This window comes from Barbus barbus (assembly GCF_936440315.1).
Source record: "Barbus barbus genome assembly, chromosome: 6".
In the NCBI taxonomy this organism is placed as follows: domain Eukaryota; kingdom Metazoa; phylum Chordata; class Actinopteri; order Cypriniformes; family Cyprinidae; genus Barbus; species Barbus barbus.
In genome coordinates, this window is record NC_136734.1 from 36124666 (window position 1) to 36142347 (window position 17682).

The 17682-nt window shown below is 36.2% G+C and overlaps 1 protein-coding gene across 4 annotated transcripts in view; it reads right to left on the bottom strand.

Moving 5' to 3' along the window:
• LOC306871319 (disabled homolog 2-interacting protein-like) overlaps positions 1–17682 on the bottom strand; it is a 96424-nt gene that overhangs the window by 45396 nt on the left and 33346 nt on the right. For 2 of the 4 annotated variants that reach the window (XM_079419141.1, XM_079419140.1), the window contains exon 3: positions 15155–15273. In XM_079419141.1, the coding sequence (XP_079275267.1) occupies positions 15155–15273 (119 nt within the window). Of the gene's footprint in view, positions 1–2302; positions 2525–9264; positions 9432–15154; positions 15274–17682 lie in introns of those variants that run through there. The other 2 variants (XM_079419143.1, XM_079419142.1) reach the window with 2 other exon arrangements.

Below are 17682 nucleotides of genomic sequence, written 5' to 3' on the forward strand. Positions count from 1 at the left end.
AAATAATCTGTTACACTGGCTGACAACCAATATGACGCTGGTGTTGTGCAAAGTGTATCCTTAATAACTAGTAAATATATGAACTGTACTGATGCAACAAATCCCAGTTATCCACACTGACCTCCCAGTAGAATCTGAAGAAGTGAATTAGAAGAGTTGGGTGGGCTTTTACGGTTTTATCGCATTTTGGGAAACCCAGTTGAACCGATAGGGCCAGTTTTGTAGACACTGAAAAAAGAAATCAAGCTAATCCAATGAAGCATAGTTGATCCCACATTGAAGTCAAAAATTGTACGAGTTGGATTAATCAGTGCAAGGAAAATCCATTTATATCTAACTGCAATGAATTTACATTTGAACTGTTCAGGGATGCTGACTGTGGAAATGTACTACATTTACAACCCTGAAAAGATCAATAATCAAATGTTGCTATGGAAATGTGCTCTTTAAGTTTGTTACATTTCAGTTCATCAAGAAATTCTTCATCCCCTGCACTCACAGTGCTACTCACAGCAAGGGTTGAAACACTTACAGCAAAATACAGTTCACAAATCAAAGCAACCTGGAACACGACATGAAAGAAATGGGAGGAGAAAGAAAAACAGGAAGATGTGCAGGGACATGCTCCCAAACACACAGGCCATCACAGCTCTTACACACACTGCTTGATACACACAATTCAGCCTTTCAGAGCACACATCACAGGCTTTTTTAAAATGCATGGAGTGTGGGTGTATGGAGCTCACATAGAAACAAAAAGTTAAGGTCATGAGCGCACACACACACAAACACATCTAGCGGGGTGGCTGGAGACTGAAATGCGACCTTACAGACGCATATGTACACATCTTTACACTCACGATAAAGACATTTCTCTGGTCTGATAAGTTATGCGAGGTCACTGGTAAATCTAACGTCACACCTGACAGACTGACAAATGTTATTGAGTGGCCATTATAACTATTAGAACAGTTGTTCTTTCCAAAATTACATTTTTTAAATAAAATAATGTATATTTTTAGCAATGATGGTTTATGCTAAAAAAAAATAACAAATACATTGTGTGAGTGGTTCACTTAGCCATGTCAGCTGGCATAACAAAAACGGAAAAACAACTAGTTTGAAGAAGCTTTCATAAGACATTGAATACATTAAAACAGCCTTTAATCATTGCATACTGCTATGGCTAAAATGACAATGTCAATTAATGCAGTATATGATTAATCATGCAGTCTGAGGCTTTGCTGTCATTACTGTGTTCCCATTTAGAGAGAGAGAGAGAGAGAGAGAGAGAGAGAGAGAGAGAGAGAGAGAGAGCGAGAGAGGAAGAGAGAAAGAGAGAGAGAGAGAGAGAGAAATCAATGTACTAGGCTCTTTCGTTGCTTGGGTTTGGCTCTACCCTTGAATGGACCGCAACTACAGAAAGGTGAGTGTTTCCATGGCAACTAGCCGACAGGTACAATTTTAGCCCACCAAAAAAGAGCACAGCCCATAATGATCTACGGCACAGGAAATCATCCTATTTAGTGAAGATGAAAAAATAAAATTTGATAAATCTATCCAGTTTTTAGCTGTCCTTCAGGTCTGTAAATTGTTATCAAGCAGTAAATCTGTTCGGTACTGCACTTGTATTAAGCGGTTCAAATCAATAAAACAATGAGAAGACCTTAAACAACAAGAAGTGGAAATAGTAACCACATACATTAGTGGTTTAACATTGGGATTTTCATTCAGTCATTCATTTCCACATTCGGTTCCCCCAACTGGATATTTAAAATTTTAACTAAAATATTTGAGGTCAGAGACAGAAATAAAAGAAAGACAGTATCGGTATTTTTCATTTATTAAAAAAAAAAAAAAAAAAAACTTTTTAAAAGGTTTAAAATCTACTTCACTTCTAATTCAAGTCTTCAATTATTATTAATTGAATTGGGACAGAATGACAGAATGAATGTTTGTTGCACATAAAATAATAATAAAACAGGGCAAATGACAGCAGCAATACAATATTACAGTTTGATTAGATATTCAAATTAGAATTATTTTTACTGAGTACAAGCAGTTTACAAAGAGTAGATGCACTTTTTCTACCTCAAATGTAACGTCCTCTCTTAACATGTGCTTTAAAACACCCTACTTTAATATTTTTATTAAACCAAAACAAAATATAGCCATCATTCCAAAACCATTCATACAGTATATGTAATTTCATAAAACAATGGACATCAGCATCGAATGTCAACTGAACAGTGTTCAAAACAAGCTCAAATCCATAGTCTAAAGAATGGACAGATTTACTTACATTGAATTGTGATTAAACCCAGCTCCATCAATCCATTCTCATGCCACTACCGAATGCAAGCACGTTTCCAATCTGAACTTGCATTTCGCCACATGGACTGTTAAGGGGAATTCTGTGGGATCTCTGGCTTCCGCGCTGTGTGCTGGAGAGGGAACTTCCCATGGGATAACTGATAACACACCTCCTCACTCACACGGCCCATTTAAACAGACAGCGCTCACTTTCTCACATCAAACTCTATAACATTTGAACTTTCCAGTACCACACCCCATGCCTCTTTCATTGACCGTAGTTTCACTTTTTTCCGGATTATATCTTTTATTAAGCATGCTTAGTTGTATTTTCCCAAAATATGTAGTACTAACGCATAAAAATTATTAGCTATATACATAATATGTACACAAATACATGTGGTAATGATCTATTAATAGAAAAAATACTATATATGAAGGCAAAATATGCAAATACCTGTTTGAGCAAGTATACTCTTTTTTTTTTTTTCTTTTAAACATTGAGATTAGACATTATAGACATACGTAGCAGGAAAAAAGGAAGTCCAGGACATAAAACATTCCCTGATCTGTTATTTTGTGCCTAGCAAGAAAGGACATAACATCAAGACCAAAATATGCGGAACAAGACAAGAGGGGGAAAAGCACCACAAGACAAAATTCACTGGGGTGCACACAACACACACATACACGCAGATTAACTGACACTAGTTAGATATTTTAGAACATCACATTCATACCTAGCAGGCGTTTCAGATCTTTTTAAGGAGCTCTTGTTGGATAGAGAACCGAGCAGAGCATAGAAAAGATTTACATTTTTGTTATGATGCAACTCTGTTAAAATAACCATGTATTTGTACATTTTAATTTTACTTGATAGAGACAGCAGAACATTTATTTTTTTGCATGGTTGCAATTAACTTAAATATTAAATGTTTAATTTTTGTACAACGTATATTTTGGGATTTTGCACAATTATTTTGAGATCAAACGATACTTGGCAGATCCCCTGCAGTACCGCCACCGACCCCCATTTCACACCCCTGCAACAGGACCGATATTTCCATCAGGATTTTGAATGTCGTGAAAAAAAAAAAAACTCCACCATTTAATTTTTAGTCCATTTTGTGCATAAAGTAAGAGAAGGAAGATATGATTTAGCTTTCATGCAAAGGCTTTACACACAATCAATTTCACAGTTATATCATGGCAGGGAAGCACATAGGCGATAGATGCCAGCACCTCCATATGCATATAAAAAAGGAAATAAAGATGCAGTTGGTGCCAGGATGGAAAACAGAGAGTGAAGGATGCTGGGGAAATTCAACACAATGACAGACTGAAGGAAGACTTGTCATTCTCAAGAGAAATGTGCTAAATGTGCTAAACAACAAACAAATTAGCCTTGGCCTGAGTGAATCTGCCTGAATAAGACAATACCACACATACACACAACGCCTTTGTCTTATCACAAGCAAACAGTTGAGCCCTTGGTGTTTACTGGGCATCTGGTTAAAGGCTAACCAAAGGTTGCTCTGGACTGGGCGCTTCCTTGTTTCAAACCATATAAACACACACACACACACACACTCAGTGACTTGCCAAGCTAAAAGAGATTATGAAACAAATCTATGACCCTGGTCTTCAATTTTGCTTTGAACAACTACACATATTGGGAAATCCTCTTAGAAGCTCATTTACATATAGAATAACTACACAGAGAATCACTTAACTGATTACAGTCATCTCATTTATTTTTTTTACATTTTGCTATGCTAATGTAATTTTAAAATAACACAACGAGACTGCAGAGTGAAGAGGCTATGATACGAATAGATGGGTTTAAATTAAAGTGTTTCTCGTCGTTTTCTCATGTGAATCATTCATGTGTGTGAATGTGTAAACGTGTTTATGTTTGCTGTCAAATTCATGTAAAAACATTTTGCACACTTAAGCGATTTGTTTCTTTTTCTGAAACACTTTTCTCTGAAATACTTTTTCTATGGATGAAAACAAAGCACATGCACAAACATGCAACCTTGGAATGGAAACATTCTAGACAAGTTCTTTCATGCCCATGAAAACATAAAAAGGAGAACATAAAAGACGAAAGAGAGAGGTAGAGAGTGAGAGAGAGAGAGAAGCAGGACGTGATGAGGTTGAAGCACAAAGTCCTCAATGACCTTCAACAAGAACAGGACTTATATAAAGAACAGACATGACAAAGAGGTGGATTTCTTTTCATCCATCATACTTTTTATATGAAGACAGGAGACTGACTTCTGTAGAAGCTTAGAAATGTATATACTCGGCTTGTGAGGGCCATCAGCTGATACAGACAGTGTGCACAGTGTTTGCACAGAATTTTGTTCAGTGTGTGCGCTTGCTGACTGAATTCTGCGCTCTCCTGAATTCTCTCATCATAAGAACAAAGTGCAGATGTACATACAATGAAAGCAAGAGATTCATTAATTTTTTGCAAGGAGGGTGCACTCTATGAAACCTAGTCATTTCAATAGGAATCAACATGATCAGGAATGTACATAACCGTAAAACATTTCCCCACACGGATTATGCATCCATTTCTTTGTGTGTATGTGAAGTTGCAGCATTGACCAAGAGCATTGCACTCCTCCCTTTTCCATCCATCCATCACTATATCTAGCAGCCTGGAAAAGCCGCTTGCATACACTAGGCCAAAGGAGAAATTAACATGAGAACACACATGTACAACACACACACACACATCCAGGGGCAGATCGAAAATCTACATACAGGCCATTACAAGCAAAGGCATCTATTCCCAGAGGTGCAAGTGATTGGATTATTGATGAATTTGAGTAAATATTCAACTGAATGCTGGCTGTCTGTGGCATGGCTTCCTGTAACAGCTTTGGATCTCAGACAATGGGTCACAGGTCTGTTCACAAACCACAGGGGGAAAAATACAAATAATAAAGTGCATCTAACCATATAATTGTGTATAGTTAAGGTAGCAAAATAAATATACACATTTAAAAGAGGAGAAATGCTTCCCATTTAGGTTGTTGTTAATATTTTGGCACAAAATATTCATCTGTCACTTGGTAGACACTAGCCAAATTACACATATGCCAGCATAGACAGATTGTGACACATGCCCTCATCCCCAAAAACCATGAAGAAAAGTATGCGAGGTATAAAAAAAAAAAGACTAAAGACTAGAGAAACCTTAAATACTCAGATACATATAAGCCTATAATCAATAGAATCGAAAAAGCTTGAAGTGTTTACTTTTAAATGAACAATTTCAAATTGAAAACGAATATTCCTGATTATGTAATCCCTATGAAACTAAAGCGAGGTACAGTCTTTCCTGTATCTGAAAGACTGAAGTGTCTACTTTTAAATGAAAGAATTCAAATCGAAAACGAATGTTATCTGATTATGTAATCCGTATGAAACTGAGGTCCTTCCCGTATCTGAGCTCATTATATGCAGTCAGATTCATCTCATTTTCATCATTTTTGGGCTTTTCTTGAACATCTTGCCAAACTGAAATGTAGTGTAACTTTTAAGCTTTTTTGTTATTCAGATATTTTGTATTTCTATTTGTTAACCAAAGGTGGTTACATTTTGTTTAAAAAAAGTTTACAGTTGTTTTAAAGCTAAAAGGCTAAACTATTTTATGTTTGACTCAAATTGAAAGAATAAAGAGTTTAATTTCCATTAAGATTTATAGGGATTTTAAGATGTAGCATAATTAGCGATTTGAATATTTAAGTTACTGAGTAACTAAGTTCCTTTTCAGACAGAGTAATTAGTAAAGTAATTTAAATACAATATTGATGAAGTAATTAGTATCTGTAATTAATTACTTTTTGAAAGTAACTTACCCAACACTGTGCAGTTCACACAGTAATATTATTAAATGTCATGTTTATCTTTTTAGTAGAGAAGGTACAGTTTTGGGTCACCACTTGATGTCCATTGTCAAATCTGGGTCTCAGCAACACCACTGGAGAAGCAGCACAGCTGTAGAGAAAAGCTCTCAACTCAAAGCACACACATATTTTATTCATGTTGCCACTTAAAGGGACAAGACACAATGTGAAGGAACTATGACAATCTGCCAGTTACTGTCAGCACAACACAAGTATACAGCCGCAAATGTGTTTCTTGTACTGTACCTATAGGAAAGCTGCACTGAATACACTGAAATAAGAGCGGTTTTGTGGTAGTGCTGCCATCGTGTGTAGAGGTCTGACTCACCTCAGACTCCAGCTGGTCAGTTAATAAGATGACTATTCATTGTTTTAACTAGCAGACATTTCAGAAGAAAAATCTGTGCTTTCTTAAAGAGAGAGAACAAAATTGAGGAAATTGTAAAAATTAATAAAAACCATCTGCATCCTGAATGACTTTAAACTGTGCATTTTTAATTTTTGTTCCCTGGACTTGGTTTGTCTGTCCTGGCCACATTTGTTCCTGCCTGGTAGGACAGGAATAACAGTTTTAAAATGTCTCTATAAGCTTCACCTCTGAATGCTCAACCTGACCAGAGTGTCTGAGTAAAGATGTCTCAGAGGTGAATGCTTTCGAGACATTCAGATCAGAACAGGGATCCTTCTGAAATCGCTCTAATATGCTATTGCTCAAGGAATATTTCTATTTACTATCGATATTGAAAACAGCTGTGGTGCCATATTTGTTTTTTTTTTAATGGAAACCATTATAGATTTTATTTCAGGATTTTTAATAAATAGAAAGTTAAACAAATTGTATTATTTGAAACTGAAAGTGTTAACATTAAACTGCCTTTACTGGTCAATTTTCTGCATTTTTTATTAAAGTAAAAGATGCGTTGAAGAGCTAGTTAAAACCAGTCAGTAATAACTAATAATTATAATAACTATTTGTTGTAGCAATTTCAGTATGTCACTGTAAATTACTGTAACAATTCAAATTCATCTAGTGCATTATGAAGTTTCCTCCTTATTTATCATGATGCATAACACTTACAAATATGGTAATATTCCATTCCGAGTGTGTCCTACATGCAACACAGATCAAAGAAAATAAACAGGCTTCCAGTGCCAGCAACTAACACAGAGCCCTTCTGTTCATTGAAAGTTTATGTCCCTGTTCTGATCTGAATGTCTGGAAAGCTTTCACCTCTGAGACATCTTTACTCAGACACTCTGGTCAGGTTGAGCATTCAGAGGTGACCCTCTCCTGAGGAGAAGATGCCCTACCATCCTCTTTATGTTCCAGGGGAGCAGAGCAGCCTCAGCGGCGCACAACAAATCAATAGATGAGAGAGATTGGTCATGACAGTGCAATTAGAGAGTGACTGAGAGAAAACCAGGCAGGGGGAAAGAGAGATGGGCTTGATTTGCAGACTCTATTGCAAGTTTCGAATACATTTTTGCATGCTACACTGTCTTTTTTTTATCCTCCAATCAAATCCGTTATCCGTCTTTAATTTTCTGTTCCAGCACAGCTGAAGAGACGTCGAACAACAGCTGGTACTGAGACACTCTCCTCTCATTTCTCCCTCTTTTTTCACACCATCTCTCATTCGCTCTCTACTCAGTTTAGAAGTGTTTGTCAAATAAATAAATTTGGCTTTCCTTACACATTCTCAGCTATAATACAAGAGCTTTCACTTTTTCCATATGTGTACTTTGCCATAAATAATCTGATTTCTTATGCGTTTCTTTTTGATTGAATTTAACCATGTGTTTATCATACAATTAAAGTAGAACTGAACACGAAATAATGTATTCATAAATTGTGGTAAATATATAAACATTTATAATATAATATAATTCATATATATAATATAATTCAATATGACAATGTAAACAGTAAAATTTTTACATTCACAAAATGTGGGAAATTAGAATAGAATAGAATGATTAAAAACTAGTTTAATTTAAGTACAAATATTAATATGACTGAATTATCTCAAAGTTTAACCAATGAACGACCAGGGAGTTTTTCATAACCGTTCCATTCATTTGTGATTACTGAATAAGGATGTTCAAAAATGATTTTGATTGAGATGAACTGACTCGAGTGAAATGTGATTCACTCAAAAAAGGGACATGCAAGAAAGACTTACAAACAAATCTGACTGAAAAGTTCACCTAGAATAAATAGAAAACACTTTAAAAACCCCTGATTATTAGGTAGGTTTTCCATGACCACAGGGCATTCGTAAGGGTCAGATCAGACAGAAAAAGCTCCTTGGTGAAACAACACCACCCCTTCACTTTTCCCAGATAATGGAGTGTCGATATAATTCACGTGTATGGCATGCAGAAGTAATTCATCATTAATCAATTTTTAAATCTATAAATCCAGGGAGGGAGATTAGATAGTGTGAGACACGGTGAGCCTCAGTGGCATGAATGCGAGCAGCTGTTCAACTGAAATATAATTACAGACACACACATACACAAGCCGACAGGCTGAGAGAAGTTCATAACCTCAAGTCATCAAAAAAAAACAAAAAAAAAACCAACCACAAGTGACAGGCAGCCTGAGATGAACAGGCATCATCCTCAAATCATTTTAATTACTTCAAAGAATGACACACCCTCCATCATACAGAATAAACTTTCAATTGAAGTTTAATTTAATCAGATGCAGCCATTTAAAAATCGTAATGCAGATGTGCTGCTGCTGGCCATAGTGACTCCACACTAAAACGGCATCAGAATTTAACCACGAGTCCAGTGACCCAGAACATCTAATGTGACCAACATCCCCCATCACAGACAGTGTTAGGAACAATTACAAACGAATACATTACTGAACAGTTCCAGATGACAGAATGTGAATATATAAGTGTGTGTGTGTGTGAGTGAGAGAGACTTCTAGTTTGCATAATCACATTATATTTGTGAGAACCACATGAAAACATTCCGAGCCAAAGAAGGATCAGGAATCAGACTGATCACTCACCAGTCATCCTGTGAATTCAGTGCAGCGGTTGGACACCGGAGAGAACGAGAGAGGACAGAAGATAACTCTGGAAGGGAAGGGCTCTGTTGGGCAGCTCTCAAAGCTCCATTTTTCCCTTTTCCGGCACTGAGCGCTTCCCTCTCCCTGCTTCTCACTCTTGCTCGCTCAGCACTGAGCAGCCCAACCGCTGCCGGTTGTTTTCTGGGGAAGGCGGAGCGGAGAAAAATCTCTCTCTCTCACTCTCTCTCTCTCTCCCGTTCAACCCTTTCTTTCACCCCCCTCACTCTTTCTCTCTCTATACTGCCCTCTTGTGCTCTCTCTGTTACTCATCCTTCCTCTCCTTCCACTGTCCTACTTCCTGTGCTCTCTGTATCTCTCTCTGTCTGGATGTGAGTTTGGATGTGCATGTGCTTGTATAAATGGCTTTACTCTCTCCCACAGACAAAACCAGATATGCACAAAAATATGAATCTCATATGCATGTCTTTGTTAGTCAGATGACTCCCTTTCATCCCAAATCAATACTCACAAATAGCTGTGACAGAGTACACAGCATATAATCAACCAAAACAAAATTCTCCAATACTAAAATAAAACGGGCAATTTTAGAAGCAGCCTTGGCTTTGTCAACAGTCATCTTCCAGACTTAAGCTCAGAAATCAGCGTGTAAACAGTCTGAGATGTTCACAGCAGGTCTGAGGCTGCCTGTGATAAAGGTTTTTTTTTTTTTACTCTTAGCTAACTGGAGAATGAAAACTACATATAATCGATCATTTAAGGGTTAATGTGAATAGGATTTTGTTAAATGTTTTTGAAAGAAGTCTCTTGTTCAAAAATACTGTAAAGCATTAATCTTTTTTCCCCCATTTGAATACATTTTGAAATATATTTGTATATATGTGACCCTGGATCACAAAACCAGTCTTAAGTCGCTGGGGTTTATTTGTAGCAATAACCAAAAATACATTGTTTGAGTCAATATTATCGATTTTGTTATGCCAAAAATCATTAGGATATTAAGTAAAGATCATGTTCCATGAAGATATTTTGTAAATTAACTACTATAAATATATCAAAACTTAATTTTTGATTTGTAATATGCATTGCTAAGAACTTCATTTGGACAACTTTAAAGGCGATTTTCTCTGTATTTTGATTTTTTTGCACCCTCAGATTCCAGATTGTATCTCAGCCAAATATTGTGCTATCCTAACAAACCAATGGAAAGTTTTCAGATTATGTATAAATCTCAATTTTGACTGGTTTTGTGGTCCAAGGTCACATATGAATATATTTGTATTATTTTCCCTGATAGCAAAGCTGAATTTTCATTACTTCAGTTTTCAGTGTGTCATCTTTCTAATATGCTAATTTATTGCTCAAGGAATATTTCTATTTACTATCGATATTGAAAACAGCTGTGGTGCCATATTTTTTTATGGAAAACATTATAGATTTTATTTCAGGATTTTTAATAAATAGAAAGTTAAAACAAATTGTATTATTTGAAACTGAAAGTGTTAACATTAAACTGCCTTTACTGGTCAATTTTCTGCATTTTTTATTAAAGTAGAAGATGTGTTGAAGAGCTAGTTAAAACCAATCAGTAAGAACTATTTTTGCCTTTGGCGTTTTTGAACAAATCATTAGGGTAAATGATTCAATGACTTAAAGACATTCACTTGCTTCATTTCTGAATGAATCTGTATTGTTTTGAATATTGGTTGGTTTGAGTGAATGACTCAATGATTCACTTACTGCCACCTACTGGCATAACACTGTAACCTACAGAAAAATCCCCACCACACAGACCTAAATCTGTCTGAATCGTGCAAACACAGACAAGTGGAGTGATACACAATGAAAATGCCCAGTGCTGCTAGCCAATCAAACTGAAGGACGATAATTAACTGTTGTGTAAATATACCTGTGTTAAGAAGAATTGTTCACTGAAATGGCTACAATAAATAGTTATTTTAATTTAATAATTATAATAAATATTTGTTGTAGCCATTTCAGTTCGCCACTGTAAATTACTGTAACAATTCAAATTCATCTAGTGCATTACGAATGCGTGAAAACGGTCTCAAAAACATCTTCAGTGATTTAAAACAGCATTATTGCCTCCACATTCAATAAAGACAGCCAATTTTGTTTTGTCCAAGCAGACTCAATAGCCAACTTTGAGGCCTTATTAAAATCACTCATCACAAAACATACATATTGAGCTTGACAGTTTAATTAAAAGTGGCTCTAGTTCAATCTTCATACTTCAGTCTTTCCTTAGGAATTAGTTACTTTTTTACCAAATGAAATTTCCTCAGCAATAAAGCAACGCTGAGATTTTTTCCCCCGATATGACAGTTTCCTTGACAACATCACCTCTTTCCTGCTCAGTAGGGAGAAAACGAAGGATACGTCAGAGAACAATAAAACAAGCGTAGGGAAAATTGCTTCAAATGTTCAAATGCTTTTAATTTAGATCTGACCCTGTAAAGTCATTAGAATCTATTAGCGCCATCTGAGAACATCAAATAAAAAGCGGTGCCAGTCTATGAACTTTATTAAAGTCTTTATTGAAGTTTGTGTCAGTGACACGAGTTGTGTGTCTGTGAATGTGTGTGTATTGAAAGAGAAAAAAAATTGCTCCAATTCTGTCCACATGTCTATTTGTGGGACTTTTTATCATTTAAATGTAAAAGTTATTGTAATTTTGGCTTTATTTATTATTTTGTGTACTATATGCAGATATAGATGTACGAAGACAACACAGCGTTCATTCCTCAGTCCATCCTCCACAAATCATTTCTGAAAACTAAACTGCAAATGCACACTATTGAAAAATCATTGTGGTTATGACATCACAACCCTGAGCATATGGCTGCTTACATATTATTACATATTATTGCCTCTTCCATATTCAGCATTCTGCAGGTCAATAGCCAATCATAACAGACGGCATTTACACATAAAAAATAAAAATGGTACAGTAGCAAATAAATAAATTATTTCTAAGGTCAGACAGTGGGTAGAAAATCATCATATCAAACTAAAGACTAAAAATTATAAAATTAAAGTAGACATAGCAGATAACCAGTCAAGAATTAGTGGACAGTAGACACCCCCCAATAATGTGTATTTTTGACATTGATTTGACTTGAAACCCAGTTTACACTAAGAACAATGCTTTTCTCCATCCACCGGAACAGAACAGCCTGGTTTATTGGTACTGTAAATGGTTCAACTTGTGGCTGGTATCATGTTTCCTACAGTAAGTCTCCTAAGTGCCATCTGTGCCAGGAGGACAAACAGCGCAAACTAAATGTTTCAGTGCATTATGGGTGAAATTAGTAAAACTAAACCTCACCTACAAATTGGCTTTCTACAAAAATGCTACAGAGAAAACTGTGTGCATGTCGATGCTGCATATAATAAATGTCCATTTAGATGTAACTGCCTTTGTATACACATATCCCTTAATGTAAGTGCTTTCAAAAGAAGAGTCGATTTCTATTAACAGCTCTTGACTCTAATAGAAGCCACAATCAGACTGTCTGGTAACACAGGGTCATTTTCAGCCAATTGAATGTAATAATGGAGAGATACACACACAAACATTCATGCACAGATCGTAAGCGGCACAAAAGTAAGCTGCACTCACATCAGCCGGGGCATCGGGCACACAAACTCAACAAAAATCCATTTGGCCCCACAGAAGTCCAGAGTACTCATCCCCTATCTGTACAAGCACAGCCATCCATAGTCTGCTGCAGCCAAGCCATGCTGAAAGCACAGACAATTACTACACTTAATCCAATCAAATGAGATGCTTTTGGGATTAGCAGCATCCGCACATTTAATCTCATTTGTGTAAAGAATGGATGAGCAGCTCAGGCCGTGGATTTAGAGCAGCGGCTGCTGTTAATGCTGCTGATATAAGGTAAAACGAGGGTTGTGACTGACTGGGAATTCTTAGGATCTAAGCTAATGGCTAAAGCTAAACTGGGAAAACGCTGCCAGCTAGTGCCCAGATTAACGAGGGAATCAACGCTGAGCACAGATAAAGTACAAACTGGGGTTGCGCTGATTGAAACCCACCAAAAAAATCTCTCTCTCTCTATATACATCTCTAGATATCATCTCTCTCTATACAATATGGTTCAATATGGTTAATCAGCTGGCTGGTTGGGCTGATGATTGCTTTAAATCCGAATGGAATCCAGTTTTCCCAAAAATGTAATTTATTGATATACTAATAAATGTGATATTTTATCAAATAAAAGTGTAAATAATATCATACAGAATGACTGTAATGCCACATGAATCTGTCTGTAGACATTTCTGGAATCCATAGGATTTAAAAGCACCAAATATAAATGTTTAATAGGAGCAAAGATAAATGTTCACTGGACAAGAGGCTCCAAACATTTCATTTTGAGTCTTGCTTGGAGAGTGTGCTTCACTGGCAGTCTATCATGACTGTTGTTTGCACTGGGAAAAAAAGCTATTAATTGTTTATTGGACAGTAGGCCTTCGATCGATGCATTCTTGTCCTGCCTGGAAGCCTGACTTCTCTATATGATTTAGTCCTAAAGCAGACTCCCATCTCACAATACCTCAATTAATGTCCACTTTCAAGATTTAAACTAGAAAAGAAAGTAGGAATAAACAGCTAGACCAGAAAGTTGTCACGTCAGTCTATTTCTAGTACCACTACCAAACTGTTATAGTTCTGCAAATTGTGAGCATAACAGTAAGTGTATTACATTTACGGTAAAATAAAATACAGCAAAACTTTCCAAATCAGAAATTTGCATAGAAATGAGCAAAAACTCAAGAGCAGAGCACAGCTGCGGTCTGTTTAAAGTGAGGGATATTTATGGGAAAAGGGAAAGAGAAGATGCATGAAGGAGCATCTCCGAGAAAGAGGCAGATGACAGATTGGACTGCAAAGCTCTGTCGATTTTCACTGACAAGAGAGGCATGTCAAAAGTGACCTCAATAACCAGTCTGCCAAACAGACACACAAACTTTCAGGCCACACACACACACTTCCCACGTCATTGTTCACTGTGCAGCAAATTATGCAGCACGGGCATGAGGAAATGCAAAATCGTACATTTACATATAGTGTTATTCCATAGGAATTAGCACGCAGAATGCAAACACATGCAAATGTATCTATACTAAGACTCAATTGTCATATTCAGCCGCTCATACAGTACATATCCATTCACATCCAGTAAAGTTTTAAAATAGGTCAGAACCAACTGCCAACTTTTTATTGTCTCCAATAACACATGGTGCCATGACTGTAACAACTGATCTCCAATTGGGACAGTGACTGAAAGATTATGTAATTTTAATGCCATTTTTAAGATAATTCTAACTAGTTTAAAACAACCAGGGAGCATTTCCAAGTGGGCTGCAAAAATGCTTAAAAATTGTAAAAATTAGACGTTAAAAAAAATTAAAATCTTATTTTAATTTGTTCTTTCAAATAATTTCATTTTAAATTAAATTGTTAAATTATGATTTTTTTTCTCGTTCTCTCAGGTTCTAAAATATTTTATTTGGCTTAAATTGGCAGTAAACATTCTGCAAAAAAAATTCTCTATTCAGCTTGTAAAGCTTGTAATTATGGAACATAATTATTTCATTGTATTATTTCTGAATTACTTTAACATACTGCCACTCCTAGTTTCTGTAAAACAAGCAGCTATGTCATTACAGAAATAGCTTTCATTGCAGTCAGAAAGCTTGAGAACCACTGGTTTAAAACTATCCAAACACACAGATCCTCTGTAGAGCAGGTTCTCCTAGATGACGTTAGCGGTGTAGAAATTAAACACTTCAGCTTTAATAAAGATGGAAAATTGTTGTTGTTTACCTGTCGTTGTCCACTGGTCTGAAGCCTGGCAGGATGTGTCTGAAACTGCTGTTCCTGTCCAGTTTAGGCTGACTCTTAGTCCGCTTTATTGAGCCCTTTAACCTGCGACTCAAAAACCCCTAATGAGGAAATGACAGAGAATAGGACAGATATTATAATAATAACAGGCAGACTCATATTGATCTTTCACCACCATACATTCACTCACTCGTTAATTATCCCACGTTATACACTCTTTTTCTGTGAAAGCACCTGTCACATTTTTGCAGCTCAAGACTCAACTTCCTTTAGGTACCAGTTACCATGGAGACAGCAGGTTGGCATCAAGGGCATGGAAAGGAAAGGGAGGGCATAAAGTGAGAAAGAGTGAAAAAGAAAAAATGAAAGCGAGAACGTGAAGGATTATAAGAAAGAATGAGAGTCAAGGACAAAATATGATCCGCTCATCCTCACTGCAAGGCTGCTGTTGTTGAAAATGCAAATGTGAGAAAGTGAGGAACGTGACGGAGAAAGAATCAGAAACGGTGTGGAAAGAGTTTCTGGAGGAAAAGAGAGGTGAGTCAGCAGACATGAAGTTTCTGGCAAGAAAGTGTTAGTAAACAAACAGAAAGCAGGCCGTTCCCCCAACCAATTAACACATCTGCATATTCTACATAATTAAAGCACCCTACTGATTACTATTCACAATATATGCAAATTATTACACACAGACATCTCTTAATCACAGAGTAATCAGTCAGAGTATTGCAGCCTACCGTTCGCTAGCATCGAAAGAAAAAGAAATCAAATCAGAAGAGGACAGAGAGACAATGACAAGAAGACATCTGAATAATAAACAAGCTCCCCTGTCCAAACATAACATGAATTGCAAAAATATTGATGCAGCTTGCTTCAAAGAAGGTTATGAGTTTGAAATTTCATGTTGCCAGGTTGTCAAGTGCTCTGAATAGAGTCGAGAGTAAACTGATAATCGGTTTGACTGGTATTTCCTAAATTTATTGATTTTCAGTTTCTTAGTATTAGTTATAAATGACTAGAATAAATGGCAGTATTTTGGACATAATCAGGACACTACCATTCAAAGTTTGGGCTCAGTAAGACTTTTGAATGTTTTGAAAGAAGTCTCTTATGCTCACCAAGGCTGCATTTATTTGATCAAAATACAGCAAAAACCATAATACTGTAAAATATCATTACAATTTACAATAACTGTTTTCTAAGCAGAATTTTCAGCAGCCATTACGTCAGTCTTCAGTGTCACACAATGCTTCACAATCTGATTTGGTGCTCAACATTTCTTATTATGTTTATTGTTTAAAACACTTATGCAACTTTTGGATTCTTTTAAAAGAAAAGCATTTATTTAAAATAGAATTTTGTAACGTAAATTTCTTTAATGCCACGAATAAAAGAATCCATTCACCTTAAAAGGCAGCACATTATTGTATGTTATGTTCTTATAATGCATATGTTGTGATGGCAAACATCAGATCAAAAATGTCTCTGTTGTCATTAACATTATAAAAAAAAAGGCTTCACAGACCATGTCAATCAAACAGAGCTCAACAGCAAGAAGCACAATCATGTGGATCAAAACAATACTCTTTGTTAAACATTAAATTATGCTTTTAAATGAACCATAACCGAAATCACAATTACTTTAGGGAAGAATGTCATATGATGACAGAAATACGTTGCTACGAGGAAAGAATGTGTGCATTCCTGCATAACATTCTTCCCCTTTTCAGTATTTATACAAAAACTGCTCTCGTGCTCTTTTATTGCAAAGAGCCATTCACACCAAAGACGATAACTATAACTACAAAGTTTAAATAATTGTTCTAATTCTATGAGAATAGTAAAGTCCACAACACAACATTAACCACACAGAGCAACAATAACGTTGCAATGACTTTCAGAACTTTTTTCCAGCTGATCAATGATAAAAACATTGACAGCCAATCAGAATACACGTGACTTAATGAGCTTGAGCATTTAAAGCAGCAAACGAAATAACTGCAACACACTCTTATAATAAACGGAACATTATCGTCCTTGGTGTGGACGCCAATAAATTTATCATTATAGTTATCTTTCTTGGTGTAAACAGGCCTTGACCATTTTATTTGAAACACAATATCATTCGTACAAAGATGTGAAAAATCCGATTGAATGAAAAATAATCAAATCAGTTATCAAAACAGTGTTCACTGCAGCCCTAGTAAATAATTCAGTCATGGTATGCAACGTCAAACCGTGTTAATAAGCAACTATCGAGCAGGTCTGTCAAACAGGTCATGGATGTTGACAGTCAATATCCAGGGCCGGATCGTGGTCCCATGAGGCCCTTGGGTACACATTTTTGCAGGATTCCATCATCCTTAGTTCTATGATAAACCCCAAAGATGCTTTGGCTAAACAAATTACGAAATGCATTTCACCTTTTCATACCGTGAAAGGAGATGAGAAAGCCTGGGTTAGGTGCAAGTGTCAGAAATTAAATTAAGCCTATATATAAAAAAAAACCT